This window comes from Mixophyes fleayi, chromosome 5, assembly GCF_038048845.1.
Source record: "Mixophyes fleayi isolate aMixFle1 chromosome 5, aMixFle1.hap1, whole genome shotgun sequence".
NCBI classification, from domain to species: Eukaryota; Metazoa; Chordata; class Amphibia; order Anura; family Limnodynastidae; genus Mixophyes; species Mixophyes fleayi.
The window spans coordinates 249,964,909-249,978,260 of record NC_134406.1 but is presented as its reverse complement, the minus strand read 5'-3'; the positions used below and the strand labels follow the sequence as shown (position 1 = coordinate 249,978,260).

At 37.8% G+C, this 13,352-nt stretch overlaps 1 protein-coding gene across 5 annotated transcripts in view; it reads left to right on the top strand.

The window, feature by feature from the left end:
- The window catches only part of VPS13B (vacuolar protein sorting 13 homolog B), a 718,815-nt gene that overhangs the window by 133,622 nt on the left and 571,841 nt on the right, over positions 1-13,352 (top strand). For all 5 annotated transcript variants that reach the window (XM_075213864.1, XM_075213863.1, XM_075213867.1 and 2 more), the window contains exon 17: positions 2,143-2,327. In XM_075213864.1, the coding sequence (XP_075069965.1) occupies positions 2,143-2,327 (185 nt within the window). The remainder of the gene's footprint in view (positions 1-2,142; positions 2,328-13,352) is intronic.

Below are 13,352 nucleotides of genomic sequence, written 5' to 3'. Positions count from 1 at the left end.
TAGCAAATAATTGATATATTGTAGAGTTCATACAGACGTTAGCAGTCTGTTCTTTATGAGCTATTATTGATTGTTGTATAATATATAAAATCTATAATACATATATCCATGTAAATACAACACGATCGGCAGGACCAGAGTACAGTCTGATGGACTTTAACACAGTGAGGAACCTGTCTATCACTCAGTATAATTTAAGGTTGATGATTTAATTCATGTTAAACTCATTGTGTCAGGTTCAAATGAATCTGTTGCACATATATAGAAGGGCCATTAATAATGAAAACTACATTGATTTCTCAGCAGTGCTATAACGGCCCAGGGACTATTTATCTGTAACAAATGTGTGACAGATTTGTGGTTTGCTTGTAAAGAATTCAGTATTGTGTATCCATTGTATTCTTCACATGACATGTGCAAACCGTGCCAGAAAATGTTGTTTATTCCACTTGAACATTGCATTGCAGTAAATCAAAGTGATATCTTTGGTGTATAGCTTAGTATCAGGTTTAAAGATGTTTGTATCCCCGTGGAGGAAATTCAGTCCCTTTCACAAGTTTATGCCAAGAAAGTCTATGTGAAGAAGGATAATTTAAGTGATGTTAAAGGGACTTGAGCCAGTGGGTCACCAGTCCCTGTGTCCCGGCCTCTTATTGATTGAGTGAGACATTTAGATTTGTGACATAATGGGAGGTGAGGTTGTAATTGGGAGGCAATGGGCCTCTAAAGACCAGTTGCTGGCGGAATTGATTTGCAGCATTTAACACCGTTAAGTTAAAAGTTCAACTGAAATAGAAACATGTTAAAGATATATTGTCTGTGTCATATTCTGATTAAGTAGAATGTTTTACCATGTTTTAATGTCATATAGAAGATCAGAAATGGCTTGTGCACAGACTTTGCTCAATTTCTCCAGGTGTCTGAGTGGTAATGGTATCAAGCACTGCTCCAATTCTTGTCCACCTTCAGACGACCTTAACTTTTTGGCTTGTGTGTGTCCTCCTGCAAACTTTACTAATATAATGAAATACAATTAAGTCTTCTAAAGGATGAAACATCTTTTTAAGATGAAGGTGTAAACGTAAAAGAGGTCTACACATATTAAAATATCTGAAAAAAGCGCAACTATTATTGTACCAATCTCCTTTCAAGTTCAACATACAAGTTATGCTGAATTTTTGGCAGATCAGATGTTAATTGGATTGCATCAAAAAAAGATCAAAAACATTACTACACACAGGGACCTTTTACCTTACCTGCAATTAATATAATCATTTATTGTTATTAAAGTTTATTTGTATTGCGCCAACATTTTGCAAAGCGATTTACAAAGAAGATTTAAACATTCACATTAGTCCCTGCCCCACAGGAGCTAATAGTCTAAATTCCTTACCTTCCCCACACCTTCAATATGCAATTGTGTTCAGATACAATAGGTTAGGTTTTTCCCTTTCAATTCTCGAAGACTTGATCAAATAGTTTTAATCAAATTTGATTTTATGAATGCCACACACAGAAAGATTTATGTTCAATTCCATCAAAAAAGCAAATGGAAAATAAACATTTATTTAGACAGATCCATTCTGTAACTGTGCAATTATTGTTTTTTTTTTTTTATCACAGCTTTGTGGAATGTGTTTCTGAATAATTTTTAGTTGTAGATTTACTAAAGCTTCTAAAAATGGAAAAGTGGAGGTGTTGCCCATAGCAACCAATCAGATTCCAGCTATCATTTTCTAGAATGCACTAGATAAATGATGGCTAGAATGTGATTGGTTGCTATAGGCAACACCTCCACTTTTCAGTTTTAGAAGCTTTAATGAATCTACCCCTCAGTTTCTTAACTCCATCATTTCTGTTGGTAATAGAGGTGGTGTGGCTCTCATGGTATTTGAGCCGTCTTACTTGAGTTTATAATCTTTGTTAGGGCCCCCCAGCTGCCCGAGGGCCCTGGGCTATAGCCCAGAAAGACCAATATATTAATCCGGCTCTGCTCATATGTCACATTTAATTGTAAGATCTTATCTTATGATCACATCATAGAATAAAATTGTGCGTGTGTGGGGGCAACTTTTAGACACGAGCGGATGGAATGTGTAACATTTTTATACAAATATGTGTATATTTTTGTTCCCTGTCCAGGACGCAGCGTACGCATGTGCCAGTGACTGAATACATTTTTGAGCTCCCTAATCTGACCATTCAAGCTACAAGAGCTCAAACGCTTCTCCTGCAAGTGATACTTCAAAGCTGGTCGTACAGTACCAACAGCTCTGGTCCTGCAGGTCTAAGTGAGGTGCTATTGAATGAGGTCTTCCCGTCTACAGGTTCGTTCTCTTGTTGTTTATTCATAATGCAACATTTTGTATTTAGTTCTGTTCATGTACGAATATTTCTTATTAAAGAACGCTGGTTGCCAACTGCACAACGCTGGAAATGTTGTAGAAATGATAAAAGTAAATGAAGAGAATGTCGAATCGGTTTCCCCATAAAGTGTTAGAGGAAAGTCACGAAAGCTGCGTTGATTAAGGGCTGTGAGGGTTATGTGGACGTTCCTTAGTGGTGGGTTTCTAGCTAATAAGCTCCATAGGTGACGTATAGATGATTGAAGAGGCACTTGAGATTCCCCCCCACCCCCCCCCCCCTTTTGTTAATGCACACCTCCCAACATTTACCCCTTGCGAGATTCAAAAGTGGCTGTGGTCACTCCCAGCTGGGGGCATGTTCAGATGGTAATGTGGTACAATCCCAATGCGATTTGAAGTGCCAGCAGTTCCCCAACATTCCTTTTTTGGAAACTCTTCTGCATTGCCGCGTACACTCATGGCAGGTGTGTACCGCATGCTGTCACCGTGGGGCAAACGCTCAGAGCTCCTGTAGTCGTAACGACAGGATTGTCCCGCCTAAACATTTTACCGCACCAAGAAAGGTGCATGTTTAATGCCAGTACAGATCTGCTGGGAGACAGGTATCAGAGGCCTTTAGACCACAAAATACTGACAGTTCAACATCCCTATTAGTCTTGTGCAGATGTCTGCCCTATATGTACTGTGCTCTATTTTTGAAAAGATAGATTGATCTTTCTGCGCTGTGGAACCCCAAATAACACGACAAAATTATTAAATGAATAAACAAATACTTATATTTGATCGTCTAGATGTATCCAATTCTATTCACTCTCCAATGGTGGTACACATGTAAAGAGAAAAGGAAAAGCAATAGCGTAATCCTGTATGATATTGAATTGGACTAGGTAATCCTAATAACAAGTATACAATGACATACAATGTATTGGAAATAATACAAATAATAAAAAGATATAATAATAAATCGCAGTCTCAAGCTGAAAGCTTTCAAGATAAACGTTCCACCAGGTGCAGTCTATAATCCTCCTACGGTGTGGGAAATCTCCCGCAGGGGGTACTACTCATGAGTAATCTTTAGTATTGGCACTACAAAAACTTTCCATCTCTTAATCATCTCAACCGATATAGCGAGAGGGAAAGAAGACGGACATCTCCAAGATAAAAATGTTTCTTTAATAACTGTTAAAACATAAATACTCCTACCGGAAAACAGTTGATAATCAGCGTGTAGTATGTTTAACTCTGATCCAACAATATCAGACACTGTGATGGAAAATGAGTGAAGTCCAGCGGAATCCAAATTGCAAATGGCAATCAGCGTGATGTACAAGCCGCAGAGTTCAGCAGTTACAGATGTCCTCACAGAGATATGTAATCCAGTACGGTCTTGATGAACACAGAAATAAGCAGAGCCACCGACGTGTTTCGATCCCCTGTCACGGGATCTTTCTCAAGCTCTATTTTTAACAAATGTTCCTCAATGAGCGTAATGGATTTGAATGGTTGTCCTAAATTATCCTTGCTCCAGAGTGGTTATGGTAGTGTTCCAAAAAGTTTCAATTTTACAAGAGATTTAAGAGATTTGTGATGTCATTCTTTAACAATGGGAGTGTTTTAGTTTCATAATAAAACCAAAAATGCACGATGTTTCAGGTGGAAAATGGACTATACAATGGAGCTTGTATTGACAGCTTTGTAAAACAAATGTTTGTAGAACTTGGCTTCCCATGTAAAACATCAGTACTCCCAGGTTCAAGTGTCACAAAAGGCATTGCATATTGAATCCAATCTATTACTTCATTTATATGATAATTTGGCCATCAAGGCACTGTTCTATGGTCCATTGGTGTAATTTCAATTTTCTTTGGCCTACGTTAGTGTGGTGGTTTTCTTCTGTCTGAAAATAGGAAAATGCAGATAAATTGGGGATCTTTGTGCCGAGTATTCTGTACATATAAAACCCTTTCAGACAGAGTATATTTTCCCTTTAAGACTTTTTAAAGCAGGGACATGTTTTTTTTTTCCATGACATAAACTACAAGAAAATACAAGTCAATTTGGCCTGGTCTCAGGGGTTTTGGCTTTATCCGAATCCTTTGTATTTGACAACTGAATCTGAATCCTTATTCCCATGCGATTTTGGAAGGACACAGTTTTCTCTTCCAAGAGCAACATTTCTGATTCACTTGATCTTCTTGATTTATTATAACACAGATATGGGGGGGTTAAAATTAGTTTTGTCCTTTTGGTAGAATTTGTATTTAACGTATTTCTAATTCAGCTGAATGTTAACATATAGCGCATGCCTACCTGATATACAAAGCCAAAGATACCACAAAACAATATAATTAATATTATACATTTTAATAGTATTATTTTAATTGTAGAATATGTACTATCTATATATCTGGTTCTGTATCTAGTTGGGTGCATGTTTGATGGTGATTTGTACATAGAATTAGTTCTCATTTTCTTTTTGAGGACTATGAAATACTTTATGAAGACATTGATTGCTGAATGGAAGGGGTTAATGGTACATATAGGTTTGGTTTGTATTTTCACCCAGTCCTTGACCATGTTAATGGGAATGAAGGGGAGTGGATTGGGTTAAGTGGTCCTCAATGGAAATAAATCTTTTGAGTGTTTTAGAGGCCCTGAGCACAGAATGTAAAGTGTCGCAAAACCTTTGATTTGTCGATTAATTGACCCAGAAATATTATGCACAAAACAGCAGACGTGTGAACTAAACAATAAAACGTAATTGGTGCCCAGCAGGAAGCGTTTGATGGACATATTTACGGCTATGTATACCTTAATGCCGAGAGTTCACCGAATCCAAATCCATTTTGGAAAGTGTGACTTTTTCATTTTACCCCCGTGGGCATTATCTGAACCAAACAGAAATGTTCCCCAATATTTCACTTTGTTTCATTTTATTAGTTTGTATTTTAAACCGTAAGGCCATGCGAAATGTTTCTGAAAAGAAAAAGGTTTGCTGTATATCATCATTTTAAGGATGGCCACTTTGTTTTGTAAATCATTATGCAATACAGTTTCCAAGTAAAGTTGGAAAGACTGTGCTGAGCAGCTGTTTTATTTTCTTTAAACATAGAGAGTCTGATTTAGAGTTGAATATACGGATGCTCCCTTTGCGTATGATGCATCTGCACACTAGTTTCAATGTGTTCTATTGGTAATTCTTACAAACATATTGGGGGAAAAAAGAAGCAAGATTTAATATGCTCGTATTACTCAACCAGTTTACGTAAGTGTGGCTCATTCCGTATGACTTCCAGGTGTAAGCTTTTTACTTGTATTTTATTTTTAAGTTACAAATGCTGAAGCAAGTTTATGGAGATTGATTCATTAAATAGCTGAGTTATCTGATTCAAATTTGCAGTAATAGAATTGCTCCATTCTCCATGGGAACCAATTCTGTTTTATATGGGGGTACATTACATATTTATTGTAAATACTCTACATTTTTACAGGGTGAATTCCGTTAAAAGAGGATATCATCAATCTATATAATCTTTCAAGCTAATTAGAGGCAGCAGAGTGTGTGGGTGTTAGTGCCTGTGTTCGGCATAGTAGATTGTAAATTGCACTGGGACAGGTACTGATGTAAAAGAATAAATTATCTACACTGTGATGCATAATATGTCAGTGCTGTATAAATGAACGGTAATACTAATATTGAGGCTGTCATTTCAATAGTCCTGATTAATGGCGCTTAGGTCTTTGTGTAGATCCCTGTCTTTCCCTCCAATTCCAAAATATTACTAGACCTTTAATCTCTGCCTCCTAAATAACTTTTTTAGCTGCAGTACACAGACCTCTCTGCTCAGGCCTGTTGGCCTCTGTAAGCCCACACCCCACACCCCACGTTCATGTGTTCTGTTTCATACATACCTTTTTCTGACTTTATTTAAAGTGTGTATGCCTATGGAACTTTATACCGTGTCACTAGAGCATAAATGGGGGTAGGTTGGTGAAGATGAGCAGTTTTACTCTTTGTTCCCTCGTGATAAGTAAATGCAGGTGGCTTTCACTGTGGTCTTATCTATGTTGATATAAGAAAGACTAAGGGTGCACGGGTAGAGGGGTAACACCAGATCCTGTGTACACGGAGCAAATTATTAGATGCTTCATCTTCCCCTTCTGTCATCTTCAGGATGGATATATTGTAATATATATTAAAATGTCCTTAAGAAATCTGGTGAATGGGGCATCTATCCTAATTAAATTGTCTCTGCTGGGTATTCTTAGCTATTCTTCTTGGCTGTCTGTATTTTCATTGTACTCCCAGTAATGTTAGGCCATGGAGATTCTAGGAAGTACAAGCAGATCCCTAAGCACTGTCCACCTCCACTGGTGCTGAATCTCATGCAGGGTCACACTCACTCACCAAAGGTTTGCCTGTCCGTAGTAACTAGTAACGTAGAACTATACGTTAGCCATGTACTCAGAGCTGCGTTATGGTCAGGTGTCTCATACACGAAACGCAATATGTCAGAGCTCACAGGTCTCCAACTTTAGCTGTATATTATACTAATCTATTCTAAGAAAAAAACTGTTCTAAACAAGCTTTGAAGGGGAGTTGAATTTGTAATGTGTGTTTAAAGGTCTGTGGATTTCACTACAAGCTTTCCTTGTTGTTATTGCAGCTGTAATCCAGTATCTTGAGCCAAAAGATTGATTAATTTCCACCGCAAGAAATAGATAAACAGCTATTTTCATTCTAAAGGCAACATTGTGTAACATAAGACTGCTGGTTGTCCCATATGCGAGTGGAATGTGAAGGTTTATTTCAGGGAATAGTAGTTTCTTGTTTTTGTTTACATCATTTTTATTTATTTTTATTTCCTGATAATACTCCACACATTTTGTCCACCTCATCTGTCCCAACCACTTCAATATGTCCGTTCACAGCATAGAAGAGTCAACTTTTATATCTGTTCTAAGCAAATGCTAGTGGCAACGCGTGTCTAACACAATTGAGTTTGACATTATCATCATCTATATAGCACCAGTAATTCCGCAGCGCTGTACAGAGAACTCACTCACATCAGTCCCTGCCCCTTTGGACCTTAGTCTAAATTCCCTAACATATACACACACTCAGACAGAGACACGGGTCAATTTAATAGCAGCCAATTAACCTACTAGTACATTTTTGGAGTGTGGGAGGAAACTGGAGCACGCAGATACGGGGAGAACATACAAACTCTACCCAGAATAGGGCCATGGTTGACATGTAGTAATTAGTGTGAGCATTTGTGGACAGGGGGGGGTCAGTAGTGGACACAAGTAAAACGGCGCTGCAAAACAAATGCTGCTGAAAGGGGCAAATGGGTTTGGGACATTACCATACCCCTTTAAATGCTTTTGGTAGTCTTACAAAATACACAAGTAAAATTAATATTTTGGGACATCAGTGCGTAAAGGGTCCTTAGTTACCTCCCAAGAAAACAAATATTCTGGAGCTTCTGATTAAGTTTATGTATTCTAGTTCCCCTCTGGTGTACATTTTTGCCGCTAGTTGTTGTTTTATTTATGTATTATAGATTTATACAGTGTCACCATAGTTTAGACTGTAATCTTCAATGGGGCAGGGACTGATGTGAGCGAGTTCTCTGTGGCGCTATGTAAATAGCTGATGATGATATTACTTGGGGCTGTACAGAGAATATATAATCACTCACATCAGTCCTTGCCCCATTGGAGCTTACAGTATAAATTCTCTACCACAAATACACACATCAGCACACACTGTAGGGTTTGGTGTCTTAGCACACATTTAATCTACCAGTATGTTTTTTTGGACTGTAGGAACCCATGACCCTTGCGCTACCAAGCAGCAATGCTAACCACTGTGTTGAAGAGTATTTTCTCCCTCCATTTGTTCTGTAATGCTTGTTGTTTTGATATTTTTTTTGTACTGATATTTGCCAGTCATGTGCTTTTCAGCTACCGACTAATGCCTGAAAAATGCATTAAAAATTATTATTAAATTATTTTATTTTGGTTGGGCGTGTTCCCTGCCATTGTGTTAACAAATTGTATTGCAGTGTCTAAAATGTTAAAATATGGCACAGCCTATTTCTCGTACATTAATGCATGCTATCAGTACAATATGTTGCATTGCTAAAACACAGCTATAGTGCACTGTAGTTTTCAGTTTTACCCATGTTCCCAGTACATGCGTGTGATCGAATGCTTATCTCTGTGTAAAGCATGGTCAGTGAAAAGCAACAATTATGCACATTTCTTTTTGATAAAAATCCTGCTCCTGTGCACTCTTTTATATATTATCATCATCATCATTTATTTATATAGCGCCACTGATTCCGCAGCGCTGTACAGAGAACTCATTCAAATCAGTCCCTGCCCCATTGGATCTTACAGTCTAAATTCCCTGACACACACACAGACAGAGAGAGAGAGAGACTACGGTCAATTTGTTAGCAGCCAATTAACCTACCAGTATGTTTTTGGAGTGTGGGAGGAAACCGGAACACCCGGAAGAAACCCACGCAAATACGAGGAGAACATGCAAACCACTTAGAAGTGCTTACCACTTAGCCACCGTGCTGCCCCAAGTATTGTTTATTTCGAGGCGTTTTGCATTCTCTGTTGTTTCAGCCAATGACAAGCATCCTTATGGGTTTTTTATTGCATAAGACATGCACACTGCTGTGCTGTCTGTCTACCCAAATCTCTTTAAATCATGCAGATTGTGAAGGGATGAGCTTGAACCATTGTGCCTGCAACATTCCAGCCATACGTACATGCTTTATACTAGTGTAAAGAAGTATGACAATTAGAAACTAGTTGTGTGTATGTTGTGGTTTGTGGAACGCATCTTCTTCCTACATATGTTTGGAGAAGTCTACAGTGAGCTTTGAATGCTAGTTACAAATGCATTTAAAACATGTTTGCATTCACTTGGATTTTCACTTGTGTTTTTACTTGCTCTACATTCTAAAAAAATAAAAACAAAATAAATAAAAATCTTGCCATACCTTGTTTTTGTATGTATTTTTGTATTTGTGTAAGTGTAGCAATTTATTCATTATCTGATATTTTGGTCCACTGTTAATATTTTTGCTCCAGTATTATGAAATGTGTAACGATCCACAGCTCGGGAGGGGAGGGGGGGGGGAATAAAATTAAATATTGTCAACTACTAAAGTTCAAAGTACAGTACTTGTTTTTATTTTCAATGTTTATTTAATCTCATTTACATTACTTTTACAAATGTGTTTAGTGTAGTTTTGTGTCCAGTTTTTTTTTTTTTTTTTAAGCTACTGCACCATAAATGTTTTTATGCTAAAAACTACATGAAAGTCTGTTTTAAGAATCTTAATAAATATTTTTATTTTGGGATTATGAAGACCTATTTTTTTTGCACTTTTGAGGGGTGATATATTTAGAGTACAGGTTGTCCCTGTGGCTCATGAAAAGCCAAGCCTACCTGGCTCCAGTTTTCACACCAAACCCCACTTACAATTTCATGCCCCTCCTGCATCGTTCATTATTTTGTTGACAGCCCGACACCATTAATCCGGTGCTTGTTGGAGGGAAAAGTATTTGCAGGCCTCACATTTCACGCAGAAGGCAATTGTCATGGGATTCAAATCCCTCCTGCAAATGGTGCCTGAAAGTTTAAAATGAAATGTACTTTCCAGAGAGGAACTGTAAAACTATTTTATGCAAGATTTCATTTGGGATACCTTAATGGCTGAATAATAAATTTTACCTCATAAAAATGAAATTCAATAATACAGTAGCTTTTCTCAGTCCAGTAGCATCTGGTGGACTCTCATGAGAGCCAATATTTTCCAACTCATTAGGATCATGTCGTTCTGTATGTCGTCAACATTGGGTTAGCCAAGCTACCTTTACTTACATAACCGCCAAACTATTAAATAGGTCTCTTGTGGAGTGAAGTCAAATATTCCTCTGATTTTTGCTTGTGCTTTGGAAGAAGAGAAGAAAATGTACGTAGTGTAAGACTTAAACATCTGGTCCAAACCACATCAGGGTACGGCTGAGGAAAGTAACAAGATTCCCTATTCCTCCCAGGTGTGCTTATAAAACCGACTGGAGTCGCTTGCATAGTTCTTTAACCACTTAAGAAAAAAAAAAAAAAACGAAAAAAAAAAATCCCTGGGAATAAAGAAGCACTGGGATTTGGGGCAAGCGCATTGCTGCTCCCTTTCCTCTGTTTTCAGGATGACAAACAGGATCATTGAGTTTGGGTATGACCTAAACGTTTTTCTTACTGTGTGTAATGTGCCAGCTGTGTTAACTCCCGGAGCGCTGCCAAGGTTGGTGCTTGTTTGCGCAGTTTAAAAATAAAACGGCAAGTTATGTGCTTCCGTGGGGTAATTGTTGGGAGTGGTGGAGCACAGCTGTGCAGAATGCTGGCAGATTCTGTGTTTTCTGCCTCTTCTGAAACCAGTTCCCATGGGGGACGCATTTTTTTTTTCTATTTTCAACTTCCTGTACTGTACTCTTACTTTGTGTCTTCTTGTATTAAACATTTCAGTACACGTATTTACGAGATTGTTGGCAGCTACTAAGCTGTTATATTAGCCCGTGTATGGAGGTATATCGTAAGGGCCTTTTATACTGTGTGAGATTACTTATTGTAAAACTGTATTTGTTTAGTGGAGGAGTTCATCGTGAATAAATTAGGGTTAATCTAATTTCCAGGAGATGGTACAGTGTAATCTTCCATATTGGGACATATAATACGTTAAAATATGCATGGCTGTACAATTCCGTTGGCCTTGCTGCAAAATCGCAGTAGCTTACAAAATAAGAGATTTAATTGTGGACTGAAATATGCAAATCATTCTGTATATGTTCCTTATGGCCTGTGAGGACTTGCATGTGGCTGTTCTGACCTACTAAGATCTCTTCAGTGCAAATTGAGGAACAATGGTTCATTCTAGTGTAGGACTTGTTCTGAGTCCAAGCAAAGCACCTATTAAGGATAGAGTGAGATGGTTTTAAAATGCTCTTAATTGTACACTGCCCGAAATATAACCTGTCTATCTGTGAAGCAAAGAGGTGCCCACTACCAAAACCACCTCTGTTATCTGAAGCCAGGTCATGGATCACAGCAGAATATTACAATCCATATAGTCCACTTCAAGGTAGGACACCATACTACCCCTATCCCCATTCTGCAAGTAGTAGCTAGTTAGTAGTCCATCCAATGTGCCTACTTATCTTATACAGTATCTCCCTATTTGCGGTGTGTCCAATCACTGTTTTTACATTCTGGACCTGAGATAATTCAAAAGGAGGAACAGAGATTCTGCTGAGGTGTGCAGGTCTTGACATTTGCCATCTCTTTCTCTTATCTGTTGGTGGCAAGATCTGTATTATTATTATTAATAATAATAATAATAATAATAATAATAATATCACTGAACTGAATTTAGTGTAGTTGTCCAAAAACCATAAATATGCAATTAGAGAATCATGGTGATTCACCCTAAATGGCTTATGGACCTATTTTTGGCTCCTTGGGGAACAGGGCGTGCATAGACAAATTCAAAATTTGTTCTAGGCGGTATTTCAGAAAATGTGGTATGTTATTACGGCCACAGTGCCTGCTAATCAGGAGCTACATTCGCCATTAGCGTTTGTTTGACAACTTGTGAATTTTCATGTTTCCCAGTTATTTGAAAAACAGGTTTGTCTATTTTTCAAGATGTAGTTTAAAAAACGAACTAAAAATCATCAGCACTACAGCCTGAGAAAAAGACTAATTGCGGTTTATTGTTAACACACCATTCCTGAGAAGTTTATTCATAAACCAGTCTCCATCCCTTTCTATGGTGCACTTCCTGGTATATTTCTGTGGGCATTATTTAAATAATCTTTTTGCAAAGATCATATGACGCTAATCTCAGGTGACGATTCAGAGCCAAAGTGTTGAAAGCTGGCAGACTTTCTATAGTTTGTTTCAGAGTTTTTCCGGAACTCATTGAGTGTGTTTCTGCAGTTATGTGACGTGCACACTCTCAATAATGCTCATGAATATTTGTTTATATTTGTTGAGACAGTGGCTGATTTCATGCAGACATGTAGATAGGTGAATGTAGAAGAAGCTATACAGCTTTAATTTAAATTTAACACTTTAGTTATGCTTACTTTTTGGATATCTGTTTGTGTAGTTGACCGGTCTTTTTTGGTATTTCCATCTAATTTAGATGAATAGGGGACAAGTTGCACTCGCTGGTGTATTGTTTGTTTATCTATTCATATTTGTAAGCTTTATTTACAGTAATAGACAACAGATTTGCAAACATGAAAATACATGTATATATTTTTTTTGTACAAACTAAGTAACTGCAAGCAAATGTCTCTCGTATTTTTATGCTTTCAGAAAGTGGAACATTAAAGGCCTCTGTTGGTCAGAACAATAATATATAATCCTCATAATAAATTAGCCGAGTAAAAAGTCACTGCAGAACGTGTCAGTGTTTCTCTGGAAGCATAATGAAATAAACATGGCCCATAAAACTAGTGCATAAAAGACACACTGTATAAATCACTGTGAGCAATCAAAACAAAGTGACAAAACTAGGAAAAAATGCTAATCTCCATCAATGTACATATAGTCTGCAAGGGGGGAGTGGTAGAACAGTATTGTGAGACTGGGATATACACCGATCAGCCACAACAATAAAACCACTGGCAAGTGAAGTGAATATCATTGATTAATTCTTTGCAATGGCACCTGTCAAGGGGTGGGATATATTAGGCAGTAAGTGAACAGTCAGTTGTTGATGTGTTGGAAGCTGTAAAAATGAGCATAAGGATCTGAGCGACTTTGACAAGGGCCAAATTGTGATGGCTAGATCAGAACCTCTCCAAAACGTCAGGTCTTGTGGGGTGTTCCCGATATATAGGGGTTAGAACGTGCCAAGAGTGGTCCAAGAAAGGACAACAGGTGAAACGGCG